Source organism: Ruditapes philippinarum, unplaced genomic scaffold (genome assembly GCF_026571515.1).
Source record: "Ruditapes philippinarum isolate M1 unplaced genomic scaffold, ASM2657151v2 ctg387_1_1_1_1, whole genome shotgun sequence".
In the NCBI taxonomy this organism is placed as follows: Eukaryota; Metazoa; Mollusca; class Bivalvia; order Venerida; family Veneridae; genus Ruditapes; species Ruditapes philippinarum.
The window spans coordinates 351,210-371,652 of NW_026856517.1; the positions used below are offsets into that span (position 1 = coordinate 351,210).

At 33.8% G+C, this 20,443-nt stretch overlaps 1 protein-coding gene across 6 annotated transcripts in view; it reads right to left on the reverse strand.

Moving 5' to 3' along the window:
* Window positions 1-20,443, reverse strand: part of LOC132746852 (cytosolic carboxypeptidase 2-like) — a 122,445-nt gene that overhangs the window by 91,164 nt on the left and 10,838 nt on the right. For 4 of the 6 annotated variants that reach the window (XM_060736127.1, XM_060736130.1, XM_060736121.1 and 1 more), the window contains exons 2-3: window positions 13,652-13,732; window positions 10,718-11,119 (exon numbers count right to left, since the gene is read on the reverse strand). In XM_060736127.1, the coding sequence (XP_060592110.1) occupies window positions 10,718-10,988 (271 nt within the window). In that variant the 5' untranslated portion in view covers window positions 10,989-11,119; window positions 13,652-13,732. Of the gene's footprint in view, window positions 1-4,485; window positions 4,738-7,959; window positions 8,096-10,717; window positions 11,120-13,651; window positions 13,733-20,443 lie in introns of those variants that run through there. The other 2 variants (XM_060736124.1, XM_060736126.1) reach the window with 2 other exon arrangements.

Genomic DNA, 20,443 nt, shown 5'->3' on the forward strand with positions numbered 1-20,443 from the left:
ATTTTGCAAAGTTTACTACTAGTTTCAATTTTCCTTTGTCGTCTTTCTAAAAAATGGCGCTGCTGTAGAGAAGAGAATGTCTTTAATTAAAACAATCTTATAGAAAGAACATGCACTAAGCAATCCTATATGTTAATTATTTAGCTTATTGAGAAGTTTGCATTTCTTATAACTTCACATTGTATGGTTTTGTTAAACTTATGACATAAGAGTCTAAGTGTCTTTTGAAGGGAAGGAACATAACTCAATATTAAGATATATTTCTGAACTATGCCAGCTATATCAGTACTTACTTCAAACTTTCTAGCTTTATTATAACAAACAAAGGAAATGACATTTAACATTCTAAATATAAAGTACATTTTTGTATTAAAAAATTAACAGGATTAACATTATTTTTGACAAGGATTAAAAGATTAAGTAATCCAAGCATATCATAGTGAAAGTTTTCATATTTCTTTTCTCAAAAGAACTTTTACATTGTATGAATCTTGAAGTCTGACAAAAATATTTGTTTAAATCAGAACAAATTGTGTTGCCTTTCTAACATTCACTGTCTTATTGACACCGTTCCTGGACAGCAAAATTTATAGTTAACAATATTTGGCCATTTCTACCCAGTAATACACCCTGCCACAATGGAAAATCAAATACCACATGAAAACAAAAGTAAAAATTTACTGTACATGTACTTAAGTATGTTTCGACTTCTGCTTTGTCAGTATTGTGGTCTGCTTTTAAAGTGTTGTAGTCTGTTTTGACAGAGTAAAGACCTGTTTTGTCAATGAGTGTTATGGCCTGCTTTGTCAGTGTTATAGCCTGCTTTGACAGTGAAATAGCCTGCTTTGTCACTAAGTTTGTTTGTTTGTTTGTTTCATTTTACGCCTTTTCCCAACAGTATTTCAGTCATATAGGCGGGTAGTTTCCTAACCATCGTTCCTGGAGAGTTACATCAGTACTAGACTACCTTCCTCCGCGCTAAACTACCAAAGCATCTCCCGGGGATCGAACCCACGCCAGAGAGGTAATTGGATTAGAAGTCATCGACTCTAACCCCTCAACCACGGAAGCGGCTTGTCACTAAGTGTTATAGGCTTCTTTAACAGTGTTATAGCCTGCTTAAGCAGTGTTGTAGCTTGCTTTGTCTGTGTTATGTCCTGCTTTGACAGTTGAATGGCCTTCTTTGTCAATGCATGTTCTAGATTGCATTGACAGTGTTATGGCTTGCTTTGACAGTGTTATGGCCTGCTTTGAAAGTGTTGTGGCCTGCTTTGACAGTGCTATGGCCTGCTTTGAAAGTGTTGAGGCCTGCTTTTGACAGTGTTATGGCCTGCTTTGACAGTGTTGTGGCCTGTTTTGACAGTGTTATGGCCTGCTTTGACAGTGCTGTGGCCTGCTTTGAAAGTGTTATGGCCAGCTTTGAAAGTGTTGTGGCCTGCTTTGACAGTATTATGGCCTGCTTTGAAAGTGTTATGGCCTGCTTTGACAGTGTTATGTCCTGCTTTGACAGTGTTGAGGCCTGCTTTGGCAGTTATGGCTTGCTTTGACATTGTTATGGCCTGCTTTAAGAGTGTTATGGCTTGCTTTAAAATTGTTGTGTCCTGCTTTGACAGTTTTGTGGCCTGACTGTCTTATGGCTTGCTTTGAAAGTGTTGTATCCTGCTTTGACAGTGTTATGTCCTGCTTTGACAGTGTTGTGGCCTGCTTTGAAAGTGTTATGGCCTGCTTTGACAGTGTTATGTCCTGCTTTGACAGTGTTATGGCCTGCTTTGAAAGTGTTGTGGCATGCTTTGACAGTGTTATGTCCTGCTTTGACAGTGTTATGTCCTGCTTTGAACGTGTTGTGGCCTGCTTTAACAGTGTTATGGCCTGCTTTGACAGTGTTATGGCCTGCTTAAACAATGTGAAAGTCTGCTTTGACAAGCTTATGGCCTGCTGTTTTAACAGTGTTGTAACCTGCTTTGAAATTGTTGTGGCCTGCTTTGAAAGGTATTGAAACTGACATTGTTTAGGTTCTCACACTGATAGTGTTTAGTTAATGTCACACAGACAGCATTTAGGTTTTCCCACCAACAGTGTTTAGATTGTAACACTGACAGTGTTCAGGTTTTGATATCTACAGTTTTTAGGTAATTTCACATTGATCTTGTTTAGTTTGTCACACTGACAATGTTTAGGTACTGTAACACTGACATTGTTTAAGTTTTCACACTGACATTGTTTAGGTAATGTCACACTGACAGTGTTTAGGTAATGTCAAATTGACAGTGTCTAGGTTGACAGAATTTAGGTAAAATCACGCTCACAGTGTATAGGTAATGTCAGATTCACAGTGTTTAAGTAATGTCACAATGGCAGCATTGAGACCGTCACACTGCCAATATTTAATTAATGTCACACTGACAGTGTTAAGGTATTGTCACACTGACTGTGTTTAGGTAATGTCACACTGACAGTGTTAAGGTAATGTCACACTGACAGTGTTAAGGTAATGTCACACTGACAGTGTTTAGGTAATGTCACACTGACAGTGTTTAGGTATTGTCACAGTGTTTAGGAAATGTCACACTGACAGTGTTTAGGTAATGTCACACTGACTGTGTTTAGGTAATGTCACACTGACAGTGTTTAGGTAATGTCACACAGACAGTGTTTAGGGCATGTCACACTTACAGTGTTCAGGTTATGTCACACTGACTGTGTTTAGGTAATGTCACACTGACAGTGTTTAGGTAATGTCAAACTGACAGTGTTTAGGTAATGTCACACAGACAGTGTTTAGGTAATGTCACACAGACAGTGTTTAGGTAATGTCACACAGACAGTGTTTAGGTAATGTCACACTGACAGTGTTTAGGTAATGTCACACTGACAGTGTTTAGGTAATGTCACACTGACAGTGTTTAGGTAATGTCACACTGACAGTGTTTAGGTAATGTCACACTGACAGTGTTTAGGTAATGTCACACAGACAGTGTTTAGGTCATGTCACACAGTGTTTAGGTAATGTCACACTTACATTCTTTACGCTACATCACACAGACTGTGTTTAGGTAATGTCACACTGACAGTGTTTAGGTCATAGCACACTTACAGTGTTCAGGTAATGTCACACTTACATTCTTTACGCTTCATCACACAGACTGTGTTTAGGTAATGTCACAAAGACAGTGTTTAGGTCATGTCACACTTACAGTGTTCAGGTAATGTCACACTTACATTCTTTACGCTACATCACACAGACTGTGTTTAGGTAATGTCACACTGACTGTGTTTAGGTAATGTCACACTGACAGTGTTTAGGTTATGTCACACAGACAGTGTTTAGGTCATGTCACACAGTGTTTAGGTAATGTCACACTTACACTGTTTAGGCTACATCACACTGACAGTGTTTAGGTTATGTCACACAGACAGTGTTTAGGTAATGTCACACTGACAGTGTTTAGGTTATGTCACACTGACAGTGTTCAGGTTATGTCACACTGACAGTGTTTAGGGCATGTCACACTTACAGTGTTCAGGTTATGTCACACAGACAGTGTTTAGGGCATGTCACACTTACAGTGTTCAGGTTATGTCACACTGACAGTGTTTAGGGCATGTCACACTTACAGTGTTCAAGTTATGTCACACAGACAGTGTTTAGGGCATGTCACACTTACAGTGTTCAGGTTATGTCACACTGACTATGTTTAGGTAATGTCACACTTACAGTGTTTAGGTCATGTCACACAGACAGTGATTAGGTTATGTCACACAGACAGTGTTTAGGTAATGTCACACAGACAGTGATTAGGTAATGTCACACTGACAGTGTTTAGGTAATGTCACACAGACAGTGATTAGGTCATGTCACACAGACAGTGATAAGGTAATGTCACACAGACAGTGATTAGGTTATGTCACACAGACAGTGTTTAGGTAATGTCACACAGACAGTGATTAGGTAATGTCACACTGACAGTGTTTAGGTATTGTCACACTTACATTCTTTACGCTACATCACACAGACTGTGTTTAGGTAATGTCACACAGACAGTGTTTAGGTAATGTCACACTGACAGTGATTAGGTAATGTCACACTGACAGTGTTTAGGTAATGTCACACAGACAGTGTTTAGGTAATGTCACACTGACAGTGTTTAGGTAATGTCACACTGACAGTGATTAGGTAATGTCACACTGACAGTGTTTAGGTTATGTCACACTGACAGTGTTTAGGTTTAGATACCGCTGTAACTATCTCTCTATCACAAGCTTCAACACTTATAGCTTTGTCCTATCTCAATGTTAACAAAACAGCATTAAAGAAACATTTTCTTTCAATAACATACGAAGGAAATTTCCCCATATTCCCCGAAAACTATATTTGAAAAAGACAATATCAAATAAAATCTGAAGATAAGAAATAATGATACAGTTCAAGTTTGAAATGACTATCAGATATTGTCAGGAAAGAAAACAACAACCATAAAAACTTACCATTGTGTTAAATCTAGAAAATCAAATAAATCCTGATGTTGTAAAATCAAAGTTGTTGTAAACTAAAATGGTGGATATGTTTTCAATTTTCTTCTCGTATTAAGTCTTAAATCTTGTTAAAAAGCCGAGTTTAACGCTCCTACTTTAAAACCAATTTATTCTGTCTTACAATACTTCTTTAAAACCATGGATTAAAAATATCTTGAAAACTGAATACTTTTTATGTACTATATATAAATACTCAACTTATTTTGCACTGACAGAATGAATGTTTATAAATATTTCAGATCAGTTTTTATTGATAGCGTTGGGTGATATGTGATCTCTTGCATTATCAACAATATATTAAGTGCTATCATTAATGATAATATTGTCAATACGTTTTGTCCCGTCAGATCAAGCATTCTGTATTCAGCTTAATAGAAGATTCACACCATTAAAATCTAATGTAAATACTTGATAATAGAAAGCTTTATGTGAATTTTTCCAATCCTTTAAAAGATTACCTATGTGATTTCAGTATGTAAGTTGAGATATGTGAGTTGTTTTGTCCTTACTCAACTATATAAGTAAATATTTCCAATTCAATGGATTTCAATAAGTAATTAAATCAGGTATGCACAAATATCCATCAGGTAATCTTTAAGGAAATAATGGCCTGCCTGCCTTACAAGGTTTAAACCTATGCTGCTTGTGGTGATCCTTAAGCCCCAGTCACACTAGAGCTTACGACCAGTGAAGACCAGTTCACGATCACCAGTGACCTCTGGTCGCGGACAATCTTTGAAACGTCTTACGACGGTCATCGGTGATCTTTGACAGTCGCAGGTTATCTTATTAAGGTCCACGACAATTTCAGTCGTAGAGAGGTTTTTGAGCTTGCACAAAAACCTCCTTGCGATCAAACAGGTCGCTAGTGATCTTATAAGGTCTTAGGCTGTCGCACGATGGTCGTTCAGAAGTGCGACAATCTTACGACAGTCTTTACAAATTGCCACTAGTCACTGATAATCTTGAGTAGTCTTTAGTAATCGTGTGATGGTCGTACGACTAGTTGTAGGTGATCGCATGACAGGTCACGGGTAGTCGTAAGTAATCCCACACAATCTTGAGACCATCGTACGTTTGCTTATGACCTGTCGTGCGATTGTCAATGATGACTGGTCTTACGATGGTCGCAGAAGTAAATTTATACGTGCAAAAAAGGTTTTGGTCGCAGACAATCGCTGATGATCGTCAGTTTTACAAGTCGCCGGTGGTCGCAAGTAATCTTAAGCTCTAGTGTGACTGGGGTTTAACATAACAAGTCTGACACTTTAACCAGACAGCCATGCAGACCAAGCAGATCGTGTAACTAAAATAACCAACAACAAGTAGCATGGCAGCAAAATTATTTTCCTACAGAAGTATTAATGGTTACAAAATTGACATCAGTTTTTAGAGCCATTCACACCAACTGTTGAAGGGCAGAATTTATATTTCTTTTGTAGAGTTCTATGAGGCAATTCTAAATAAAAATATCTCAAAGTACAAAAGGCCAGTTTTTGTTTGTTTAATGTTTGCTTTGGGTTTTACGTCACATCAACACAGTATAGGTCATATCGCGACATTCCAGCTTTACAGGTGGAGGAAGACCTCAGGTGCCCTTCCGTGCATTATTTCAGGCACAAATGGGCACCTGAGTAGAACCACCGACGTTTTGTAAGCTAGCTGGATAGCTTCCTCACATGAAAGAATCTATAAAGTCCCTGTCGGGAATGGAACCCATAGCGGTGAGGGGCAAGTGGTTTCAAGTCAACGACCTTAACCACTGGGCCATGGACGCCCCCCAAAAGGCCAGTTAAAAGTAGAATAGTTAATAGTTTCAGACTTGTTTTCATCTTGAAGTTCTACATAGAATAAGTGGCTCCTAGGGTGCCGCCAATTTGATGCAAAAGGTATGATTTATATATAACTTTTGTTGTCTTAGCAATGCCACATAACAAATATGTAAGTTCTGTCCTGGAGTGAACATTTTTAAACTTAGTTTATTATCCTTTATAATCAATGTACCAAATGTGACCCAGGGATCCCTCCATTTTCTAATGCAAATTGGCATGAGTTATAATTATCACATTTGTTGAGGTTGATTTGGCAATTTTACAATCATGCCAAAAGAACAATAACCTCTGTACAACAACAGTATCATTTCTAACCAAAGACTACACAATAAATTTAACCTCTCTATAGCAACCACCTCTCACAGCAACCAAAGTCTTTGTCTCCTAAAGAGAGTTTCTCTGCAGAGGTTGTACTTATCAAAATTCCATGCTATTATTTAGGGCTTTTCAACCCCCCTATGAAGGCAATTTATTCTAAGATCTGTCACAGTATACCTAGAAGTATGATTTAAATGAGTGTTTTACTTGTGGTGTATTGTGTAAAAAGCCTACATTGATTAATATCAGAAATGTCAACAGAACTAAAAAAAAATGTAGCAGTCCATATTGTGTGTAAGAAATAATTTATTTGGTTAGGTAAACTTGTATTATTAATCAAACTGAGTCAGATTTTGCAGCAGAGAATATTATAAATTTGTTGTATGTGAAAACAATAATATTAAAACAAGATTTATAATAAATGCAACGATAGGTAAATAATATCTAAATATAATTGAGCCGTGTCAAGACAAAACCAACATAGTGCGTTTGCGACCAGCACGGATCCAGACCAGCCTGCGCATCCGCACAGTCTGATCAGGATCCATGCTGTTCGCTATCAGTTTCTGTACTTGTAATGGGTTTGTAAGCGAACATCATGGATCCTGATCAGACTGCGCGGATGCGCAGGCTGGTCTGGATCCATGCTGGTCGCAAACCCACTATGTTGGTTTTGTCGTGACACAGCTCAATTATATTTTTACATTGCTACCGTATCCACTGGGATAATTAGCAATTGCAGGTAGACAAATAAGTTTTTCCAATATCTTGGTCATGACCTACTCCATGCATAATAGGAACCTATGATTCTTACATTTCAATATCTGTTGCTCAGATATTTAAATATTTTATTATTAAATGATTTATTTTCAATTATAATTATAAGAAATATTAAAACAACAATGGAGCAGATGATGCTATGATTCCTGTATAGATGGTAGATTGAGATGAACAATCTGTATACAAATCTAGATATATGTATAAATAAGTTTATAATACTGCATGTTTCTAAGGTCACCTCTCATTGGATAATCACGATGTAATATAGTCTATATTACAAGGCTGCTATCAATTTGTGAAGAAATCTTTTTTTCTCTAAAAGTGAATTTCACTGCATTATAAATTTGTTAAAAATATTCCTGACAGATTATATGACCGTATATAAACAATGGTTTGCAATATAACCCAAGCTGCAAGGCAAAGGTTATATTTCCAAACAAAGGTTTATTATGAACTTTATAACCAATAATATAAAGGAATAAAGAAGGTTACTTACTTTTATTATTCAAGACAAACATTGTCCTTTATCGTCTCATGTAACAATACCAGATATTACTTCTAGACATGTCATATAATTCCACTGTATACAAAAATCTCACCTCCATTTGCAAAAATTAATTTATTTTTATTATTTTTACTAATTTAAAAGTTACTAAATTTCTTGACCAGATTTTTAACATACACAATGTTAGTCACTTCCTCTATTATATTTATCAGGAACATTTTAGCAAATGTATACAGTAACTCCTGATTTTGTATGATTAGTTATCATGTAATATATAGCGTGTAGCACTGTTACTTTTTGTCAATTAACATTTTATCACCGTACAAACATTTATTGAACATTATCGCAATCGCTCTTGACTTGTTGTGCTGCAGTCATTTACATAAAATTGAAATATTTCACTGATTTCACCATTCAGCCATTCCTTGTAGGAATATCATACTATATATTATCAATCTCATCAATTCCTTATTTATCACAATTTCATTAAATGACTATTTCTTCTATTACACACTGAATCTTTACAAATTTCTCATTATTTCCATAAATTGCCCTGAAATATGTCTTATATAAATAAAAAAAACAAAAACATAAAAACATTGCAATGCAATGAACTTTTAGAAATCAGAAATTTTATAATCCATTCTCGCAAACTTTTGCAGAACACTTCCATGTATTTATTAGTATTAGAATTTCAGAAAATATTTTCTCACAAATGTAAATTTTGCAGAGTAACTGTCATTGGTATCATTTACTCTACATGTCGCTTCATATTTCATTGTATCTTTTATTTTTAGACAAATAATTAAAGACCCCCCTAAATGCCTGTAACTAGGCAAAATTTGGGCCCAGTTCTGCCTCATTTCAACAACTTATGTTCAGTGCTAAATAAGTTTAATTATTTATATTTAGAATTGACAGAAGCTGTAGTACTGTAAATCAATCATTTGATATGATTATTTAGTTGGTTTTACTTCCGAACGTTGTCCGTGGATTATTTTACGGCATTATTTCGTACAGTTTTCGTAGCATATTATATCTTTCCAACCATCAATGCTCTGTTACATTGTAACAAATGATTTAAAATATACAGCATTGCGTCTTTTTATCTACAGTTTTTGTTGAGGTATTATTTGAATAGGTGGCGTAGATATAACATTGTTAAATCAGTATATATCTATAAGATAAATGACGTGTTAAACCTGTCTTTGGCATATTGAGTTGTAACAATGTCTAATATAATGAATAAAACGCACAGCTGACAAAATCAACAATTTAATGTTACAGATTTACATAAAACGGTATTATATTTTTTTTTCTGTCGATTTGACATTTTTTGTTACCTATTTAAATTTTATAGAGGTATTTACATGGATCGTAATAAATTGTTCATAGAATTTAACAATCTGGCTAATTATTGTAATGAAAAATGTCATTTCAATTGACTGATAATAAAACAGGGGCATAACTCTTAAAAGTTTGCTTTCAGAGTAATGTCCCTTGTCTTTATAACTAGCCCTTCTCATTTTAAGCAAGTATTCCTATTTTCTTGTTGATATCTTTTAAATTGTTTAAGTCATGGGCTATATTAAAGTTTTGCAACATGACGAAAATGAAAATGCAGTGATCTTAAAGGGACTCCACTGAGGTTTTCTGACATAACAGACTGGGATAAATCTTTTTGAGATTAATGTTCCATTTGATGTAGGTCTAGACCAATAATTTGTGAGCAAAATTTAGGTCATTCGTCCAGTCTTTTACTCTATAATCTAATTGTGAAAAATTAGCAAAAATCGAAAAGCGTTCCAACCCTTTGCTAAGAAAAGTGCAAAAAAAGGTTAGTTTATTTCTTAATTATGTTTTACATATTATTCTGTTGTAAGTCAATGTTAGATGTTTTAGGCTTTTGGACCTCAGTGGAGTTCCTTTAATGTTATAAATTATAATATCATCAATGTCTTTTAATATTTACTAATAAATGTATTAAAGCTCTCAAGGCCCATATAAAATTATTTTGCAGAGCATTATAACATAATCCTAGCTGTTTTTGCTTTCATATAGCTCTACATAGCATTTTAATATTGGTATATGTTGTAATAGTGATCAAGTTCTTTGCATTTGTAAATCTGTTAATATAGAGAATAGTTCTACAGTAGTTACTGAATCATCAGCATGTTAAAATCATGTATGTGAATCAATATAACTAATCATATAGAAATGATTGATTCGTATGGGCTAATTGCCTCATTGTACAGTAATTCTGAAGGCTTCTATTTGAAATGATTATATAATCTTAATTATCAATGATTACATATTTAGAAAATATAATCTTTTGTTTGGGGTATTTTTTAGTTTGCACCAACACTTTTAGTTCATACGGCCACTTTCCAGTTTTACTGGTGAAAAAAGACCTCTAGTGCACCTGCGTGCATTATTTCAAACACAAGAAGGAACCTAAACACAACCACTGATGCCTTGTTAGCTCGCTGGATAGAGTCCTTACATAAAGATAATAATTCCCTGGATGGATTCAAACCTCACACCTGTGATACGTGGGTTGAAGTCAAAGACCTTAACCACTCTACCAGGGACGCCCCATATCTAATCCTGAATTCAAGCGATATGTCATGTAGTTATGAAAATACTATTTCTATCTCAAGTTTAAAATGTACTGTTTTTCATTATATAAAGACAAGACCGCAGATTATACGATATGTATGTCAAGAATTTTTTGAGTCAGCTAACCTACCTTTAACAATTTTACTTTTCTTCTCTGAAAGTTGCCTGGCATCTTCCTCAACTTTATATTTCAAAGACAAACTGGATCTCTCCTGAGCAGACATTGCTCTAATTCCAATACACACTTTCTTTTCACCTATACTTTTGTCTTTGGAAATCATTATGCTGTGCTCGTGTACCAAATGAGGCCGTCTTGCCTCGGCCGACCTAGTTCGGTCCTCCATCATGCTGCTACTATTTTTAGAACTGTTCACCTTTGTTAAAAATTCTGAGTTTGTCATTGGTCAAAATTATTCTCTCCCGCCAACTTTGTACATGTGAGTATCGGGTACTCACCTCTGTCAGTTTTCATTGTGCCATAACAATATGTGTATTGTATAATATTATGTCCCTATTTTGTCTTGCCAATTTTCTGAAATAAAGCAAAAAAAGTACAATAACAAATAAATATATGTGACAAAATCTGTATTAAGTTGATTTCATCAAACCAAACAAATGGGTCATGATGATCAAGGGGAGATAAATGAAGAAAAACTGGATGCCACAAAGCTTTTTCAACTGACTTACACTTACTGGATCATGGCCTTAAGTATTGATTAATAAGTATCATTAATTAAACGATGCAATAAGTATTAAATACAAAGTTATAAAATTTGTAATTTTTACTAAGAAAAAGTTAAGCCATCTGCAAAGGATGATTAAAAATATACTCAGAATTATATAGAAAATTGCTTGTTGGTGCAATTTTGACCTGATTTGAGTGCAAAAAGCGTTTGAAAATATTTGGCTCATTTTGCACAATAAATATAAGTACATGTATTCTAAAAATAATAAACAGGGAGAGGGAATGATTTAAAAATTTGCACACAAGTAATTGGTTTAGGGTACACAAATCTCTGAAAAAACTAGAACTATCGCTGAATGCGATTCATACCCCCACCGATGTCCTTGACAGAAGACGACTTGGAAAGGTGGTTATTTAGGGAGTAACTTTAGTGGCACAAATACATATACATAAAAAGAAATTATCTGGTGAAAAAAAGACAAATTGTACAGGTAATAGTATAAATATATATTGTCAAATCATGTTCAAAATAACGACATATTGTCTAGTATTATTTGTATGTAAATTTAAAGACTTAAAAAGGGGCATAACTTTGTCAAAATGCAATACAGAGTTATGAAACTTGACCTGCATATCTTATTTGTGACACCTCATGTATCTTTGAAGTTTCAAGCAAATACCTGTTCTAGTTTTAAAAATATTCAAGTACATGTTAAAATTTAAGAACATTTTCTAAGTCAATTTTTGACCTTCAAGTGTGACCTTGACCTTAAGCCAGCACAAAGGTAACATGGATTCTGCACATAACCTTGTTGAGGTGAACATTTGAGTTAAGTTTGAAGAAAATTCTTCCATTAGTATAGGATTTATAGAGTGGACACGACATATTGTCTAATATTTGATTGTATGTAAATTTGAAGACTTAAAAGGGGGCATAACTTTGTTAAAATGCAATACAGAGTTATGAAACTTGACCTGCATATCTTAATTGTGACACTTCATAAATATTTTATGTTTCAAGCAAATACCTTTTCTAGTTTCAGAAATATTCAAAACATGTTGAAATTTAAGGATATTTTCTAAGTCAATTTTTGACCTTCAAGTGTGACCTTGACCTTAAGCCGGCAAAAATGTGACATGTGTTCTGCACATAACCTTGTTGAGGTGAACATTTGAGCCAAGATTGAAGAAAATCTTTCAATTAGTGTAGGACTTACAGAGCGGACACAACATACTGTCTTATATTTGATTGTTTGATATTTGACCTTCAATTATGACCTTGACCTTGAGCTGACACATGAGCAACATGGGTTCTGCACATCCCCTTGTTGAGGTGAACATTTCAGCCAAGTTTGAAAAAAATCTTTCAATTAGTGTAGGACTTACAGAGTGGACACGACATTCTGTCTAATATTTGATTGTTTGATATTTGACCTTCAATTGTGACCTTTACCTTGAGCTGACACATAGGCACTATGGGTTCTGCACATCCCCTTGTTGAGGTGAACATTTGAGTCAAGTTTGAAAAAAATCTTTCAATTAGTGTAGGACTTACAGAGCGGACACAACATACTGTCTAATATTTGATTGTTTGATATTTGACCTTCAATTGTGACCTTGAGCTGACACATGGGCAACATGGGTTCTGCACATCCCCTTGTTGAGGTGAACATTTGAGCAAAGTTTGAAGAAAATCCTTCAATTGGTATAGGATTTATAGAGTAGACATGAAAATGGAGGAGGACGGACGGACGGACCCACTGATGCGACAAAGCGAATCCATTATAGCCCCCCCCCCCACATTTTGTGGAGGGGGTATAATTATTCTAGTCCTGTCAGGTATATAATAAAAACCTCAGTGGAGTCCATTTAGCATACATACATCTAGCCTGAATCAGCTGATGAACCTATTTCTATAATAAACTGAAAAAAAAGGATGCTGAAGTTATGCATATTTTGGAATCATTGTAGGCAGTGAAGGTAAAGAACCATAAATATCAGTAGAACTTTAAAAGTACCCATTTTTAAATGTAAACAAAGGGATAACTGGGGAAAATGAATGTCTGCTGTCACCACCCAACAAATACTGCCTATTCTGCTTGAACAGACAGACAGACAGTTCAATTACTATGTGCCCTAATAGGCATAAAACAATTAAAAGTAAAACAGATATAGGTCTAAACATCAATGTTAAACAATGGTTTTTAAGTTTCTGTGTAATTCAGAAATAGATAAAGAAAATTTTCATTTACTAAATTGATTTACTTTTAAGAAGGTAAGTATCCAGGCAGCTGTCAATGATTCTATATGTGAAGAATAATGATTACTCTGAAACTATCCTGAAATTTTACTTAAAAGGAACCTAAAACTAATACATACCAGAGTTAAAGGGGAGTAACTTTGTTTTTGTCTCATCTAAATCTACATAGGGCTGTCTCCCTTGATGTTAACAAATTTTAGCTGAAAAATAAAAAGAACATTGAATTCTTTTGGCAAAGTTATATTGAATATCTAATTTGATTATTGTGTGCAAAGAAATGTAAGTATTTAATAGAAAAGTTAATCTGTATTTTATTAAAGCTCTTCCATTATGAAAAACACAAAAGGTACAAATTTATGTCCACTGTAATTGGATAAAAGTCCTAAAAGCATGCTTTATCATTGTGAATATTTCAGTCTGTTCTAATTATAACTTTGTCTCAAATCAAATATTGACTGTAGTTAAATCAAAATGTTAAACAATATTAAGTTCTGCAGTGGAAATCTATAAATGTACAAACAGTGGGTGAAAATGTCTGTCAGGTAGTTGTTTAAATGAACCCATAATTGCTGTTCATGTCATAAATTGCGCAGTTCTTTGATGTAGTGTTGTCTCAATCAATTATAAATCAGTGATCTTTTCATTCAAATGTAAATATATATAGGACTAGAAAATGTTTGATTCAAATTTATTTTATTTCATTGTATTAAAATCTTCACTCTGGTTATTTGAACACAAGGTGGGGGTCTCGTTTGATGTGTGTCAGGAATTAATTTCTGGTTACAGTGTCTGGCTGTAACCTACAACAATCAATAAACAATACCATGTCAAATTCTATATCTTTCTATATTACTCAATACAAGTAAGAATTGTAACTTTACTCTGCTTATACAAAATTTTAACAAATTTTAACAATTAGATTATTATAGCAAAAAAGGTGGGTGTAACTATGGTAAATATGATTACAAATGAAAAGCAGTAAATGATAAACTGTCATATGATCAATGATGGGAAAGGCTGATAAAGTAGTCAAAATCTGTAATAGGAGACACCTAAAGAAGAAATTTTAGTTATGCCCAGACCTGGTAGAATTTAAGTTCCTTATCTCTCATTTCTCTATGCAGTCTTACACCAAAACCTGGTAGAATTAAATTTGCCTATCTCTAATTTCTCTATGCAAGTGTCTTACACCTAGACCTGGTAGAATTTAAGTTCCTTATTTCTCATTTCTCTATGTAGTCTTTCATCCAGACCAGAATATAAGTTAATAAGTTAAATTCCTTGATATATTTAAAAAATTTCAAAAATTAGGTATTTTTTAAAAAAAAAAAGACCCAAAAGAGTAATAGTTTTGACAATAGACTTTTTCTAGTTACTATATTTCTATATTTCCAGTTTTAAGTCAATCTCTTGAAAGGTTTTGCAGTTTAATTATATTCCAGACATGAAAATTAGAGCCAAATTGCATAATAAGGGGGATAATAGGCCAGTACTTTTAGAGTAACAGTAACCCTTCTTTAAATGTGACTGCATAACGTAGCTGTTTTTCATGCTTTATATATATGTGTACAGTCCTTGAATATTTTTTGAGTCAATAATTGCTCACTACAAGAGCAATGACCATAGGGTGGGTCATAAATAAAATTAACCTGTATAGGAATTGAAACAAGAGCTGTCGGTAGGACAGCAACGCTCGACTATTCTTAGTGCTTGATAGTAAAAAAAGCCTTGATTAAAAGGTAAAATTTTCTCAGTACTGGCATGCGAGCAGTTCCCGTACAAAAATCGTAGTTACTTAAACATTATTTTTTATTACGCTCACTCACCAAAATTTGAATGTTACACATCAATATTCGGCTCGTCACAAAAATCATGGAAATTCCATCATGTTCTAAACATAGAATAACCCTTAGTTATGAGGCCTCATATGGGGTACAGAAATTATCCATTATTTTGTATGAAGAGAAGTAGTTCCCGTACATAAAATTTAACCCATTATAATTATACAATTTTATTATATCGGACCTATTTTTCATTTATAATTGTTGAACAGACCATTTTCTAAGAAATAAATAGATGTAATTCAGGAAATAGAAAATAGACTAAACGCGTGTATCTATTACCCGGTACCGTTACCCCCAACGCATTCACATGCGATGGCATGCTTGTATGCATGATATTTTACGCATTAGAGCCATAAAATTATTTTATATAGTAATATTGGTCAAAATTCTGATAATTAAACAAGTTTTCATCACATTGCCTTCTTATCTGTAAACAGGTGGTATTAGTGGAAAACCCTTTAACATGCCTCACGTGTAAGTATGTTTGCGCATGCGCGCAATTTAGGACGGAATCCCCCAGATAAAATAAGGTCACGTTTTGACAACGCAAAGTGATTTAAAATGAGACTTTTTATACGTATACTGCCGAACTGACACTTAGATTTTGTCTCGTTTATGTATCTGCTTGATTTGAAATGAATTTTTGAAAAATGCATGTAAAAATCAAGCGTTTAAATGAAAAATACGGGTACTGCTTCTGTACGGGAACTGCTCGCATGCCAGTAAAGAAAAAGGCAAAATTTTTCTTTAAATCCATATCACAGTTACAGGCATTGGAGAGAGTCCTATCATGCTTTCAAAGAAGAGAATAAAATTTCAACATGTTTCAAAGCCTTAAGTCAAAGAACTTTGAAAATATTTGAGGTATTACAAAAATTTTAACGTAAATTCTAAGTCAAAAAAGGGGCATAATTCTGTCAAAATGCTTGATACAGTTACCTCCTCCTGTCTACAGGTTGGGGTCATGATGGTGAACAAGTGTGCAAAGTTTCAAAGCCATATGGCAATGGACTTTGAAAATATTTGAGCTATTACAAAAACTTTAACGTAAATTCTAATTTGAAAAAGGGGCATAATTCTGTCAAAATGCTTGATAGAGTTACCTCCTCCTTTACAGGTTGGGGTCATGATGGTGAACAAGTGTGCAAAGTTTCAAGGCCATATGTCAATGGACTTTGAAAATATTTGAGGTATTACAAAAACTTTAACATAAGTGGTTACGCGGACGCGGACGCAGACGCCGAAGCTCGGGTGACTACAATAGCTTTACTTATTTTTATCGAATAGTCGAGCTAAAAAAGATAATCAAACTTTATAATATTAAAAATTCCATTATTTTATCAAGTGTTACATATTACATCTAACATATTTATTTGCACAAAAAATGGCAGTAAACATTTAATCACAGTAGCAACACTAATCAAAATGTCTGATAAATCAAATAAATCATTAATAAGTAAACACTGGGAGCACTTGACATGTTACACTGGCATTTAGATAGCTCTTCAACATCTAATATTTTAAGCTGCAGGAGAATTTATGAAGATTCAAGAGCACGCTTCAAGTCTGTTATAGATTAATATACATGCAGAATGAATTTGCTTTAATAATAATATATAATAACTAGAGCTAGTCAGAAGGACAAACTGATGGTGATTCTTAGTGCTTGATTGTAAAACTAGAACCTGTTCAAAAAGGGCCATAACTCTGTTGAAACCCAGTTAGAGTTGTGGGCTTTGAACAGTAACCTCCTGTTATGCTCTCAAATAAGTATGTAAAGAGATCATCCATTCCTTTCAGTAACTTTGAAGATAGCAACTTGCAAAAACATAACCTACGTTTTTAGCTTATGTGTTGGTGAAAATAATAGCTCTCCCAATTCTTTGAATAGTCAAGCTAAAAGTTCTTTAAAATAATAAAGCTGCGTCTTATATATTTATTTGACAATAATTTACTATGTCATACATAGAGGAAAACATATTACAACTTTTCAAAGCAGGTTTTACGTCACACAGTACATTTCAAATGATGACTTTCCAGCTTTATAATGATGGAGGAAAACCTCAGTAGAACTACCAATGTTCTGTACGCTAGCTAGATAGCTTCCACACATGAATGAATCTAAAGGCCCTGTCAGGATTTAAACCTACAGCAGTAAGGAAGTCAACAACGTTAACTACTCAGCCACGGACACCTGATACTTAGTGACATTTCATCATCAGTATTTTTTCTGACAGTGAAACCACTTGAACATTTGATTGTTCAAACACACAGTGATTAAAATCAGGCTTTACACAAGCGCCCTACGAGTGCCATGATGCTTTTTGATATATCTGATGTTAGGCCATCAGGAAGTCTGACAATTGAAATAGAAAAATAATTATTCACATTCTTTAATAAAATTAATAATATGTTTACTGTCTGTTTACAATTATTTATTGGTATCACATAAAAGAGTAACCAGAGTATTGAACTACATTAATTTTGTATATTCAAAAATGCATATTTGTAAATTAAGATCAAAATAGAACATTTAAAACTTATAAAATAATTTCTAGACATGTTATATTTCATATCATACTGAACGGCCTTTTTATATAAAAAACATTTTACTTCATTTCAATAAGATAAAAATCTTTATTATATTTTAATAGATCTTTGCATTCACTTAAATTTCTATAATTAATTTTCTTTTGATAGGAAGTGTATTTAAGTGGAATAAAAATCATGGGAGTTTATTTGGACTTGGGTATCAAAGATAATTCTATGTTATCTTAAGTCATGATTCAAGTCTATCTGTCTACAGGTTAAGTCTATTCAGTCATGTTGTTTATATCTTAATAATACTTCTTTGAAATCAATGTTACAAATTTATTTAAATATCAAGCATTGCAAGTGCATTGCTTTTTAGAAAATTTCTTAACATCAGCAGGGTTCGGTCATGTGGGAAACATTTTGTATAAGACAAACAACAAGTTAATTCAATTAATTATTATTAATAATATCAACAAATTCACTGCTTGCAATTGATATTCCATGATGTTATTTAAAGGGACTGAACAGAGATATTCCATGATGTTATTTAAAGAGACTGAACAGAGATATTCAATGATGTTATTTAAAGAGACTGAACAGAGATATTCAATGATGTTATTTAAAGAGACTGAACAGAGATATTCCATGATGTTATTTAAAGAGACTGAACAGAGATATTCAATGATTTTATTTAAAGAGACTGAACAGAGATATTCAATGATGTTATTTAAAGAGACTGAACAGAGATATTCAATGATGTTATTTAAAGAGACTGAACAGAGATATTCCATGATGTTATTTAAAGAGACTGAACAGAGATATTTTGATATGATGAGACTGCAATTTTTTTTTAAGATTAATATTCCATTTGATGTTGGTCTGTACCAATAACATGTGTGCAAAATTTCAGTTCATTCGCTCACTCCGTTTTCCTAAAATAATTATTTTAATTGTGAACAAGAGCTGTCGGAGGACAGCGACGCTCAACATTTCAAAAAAGTTGTCACAACGGTGTTTCATTGAGTATAATAATGCTTACCTATATGAATATATAAAATTGTCCCAAAAAGGTACAAAGGCATATTATTAAGATGTTTTATCAAGTAAATCACTGCTTGATTATAATGAATGCATAGAATTGTCACAAAAAAAGCACAACAACCCTTCAGTAGTTATGGAGATACCAGCTTGTGCACAAAAACTTAACCAAAAATTTCTTAGTCGAAAAAGGGGCATGATTATGCAAAAAAAGTGAATCAGAGTTATGGGACTTATGCCAATCATGTAAGATTATCACAGAGAACAAGTGAGTAAAGTTTCAATTCATTCCCTTCAGTAGTTATGGAGATACCATTTTACAGGCAAAAGCTTAACCAAGAAATTTTAAGTCAAAAAAGGAGCATAATTATGCAAAATACTGGATTAAAGTTATGGGACTTGTGCCAATCATGTTAGATAATCACAGAGAACAAGTGTGTGAAGTTTAAATCCATTCCCAAGATACCAGCTTACACATAAAAACTTAACCACAGGCATTCCAACGCGGACAAATGGGTGACTGCAATAGTTTGAATATTCTGCAAATAGACAAGCTAAAAATGACCTAAATTATAAAGCCTTGCCATACTTTCACACAATTTTAGGATAAGAATAGCTCAAAAATATGATTTTCAATTTGTTTTTTTGTTATTACCTTCTACATGTTATATCTGTATGAAGTGCCCCAGCTGATCTTTGTAAGAAATTCAAATTTTCTGTTTTTAGGCTTTTGGATCATAGTGGAGATCCTTTAATCAGCTTTCACCTGCTGATACTTAGAAATGTGCAGGCTGAACTGGCTCTACATAATGGTTACAAAGGTGAAACACTTTTACTTCTAGCAGGTAATTAAGGGTTAAAATAACTATATAGAGATCGTCAATTGTGTTTATAACTCTAGTCATACATATAAGTGGCCTTACAACATGGACCTAGTAAGTTGAAGGATATCAGCATTTTCCTTTCTATGGTATTCATATGTTGTCAAATTTGAATTTTAAATGAGTATGGCACTTATGTAATTGGCTTTGAAGTAAAAACTTCAGAATATGTTAGAAATACACAAGTTAATCCTGTGCAATGACCTCAACCTGTGCAATGATCTCAACCTGTAACATAATAGCATGGCTTCTGCACACTTATAGTGGTCATGTGTACCGGATGATAAACTGCACTTAGGAATATACTATAGTACATGAAAATTTTTGAAATACTAAGTTCAAGCCCCTTCTATGACCTTGACCTTTAACCAGGAGAACTGGGGGACACAACACATTGTCTACTTATTATGGTTGTATGAACCAATTTATTTTGAATCCCATCATGCATGTAGAAGTTATTAATCGAACACAGACCCAAATTGAACATCAGAAAATATGAGAAATCAGCTAAGTTCAATCCTCTAATGTGACCTTGACCTTTTGACCTAGAGACCTGGGTCTTGCATGTGTTACAATGTCTACTTATGGTGGTCATGTATATCTCATTTAAGTA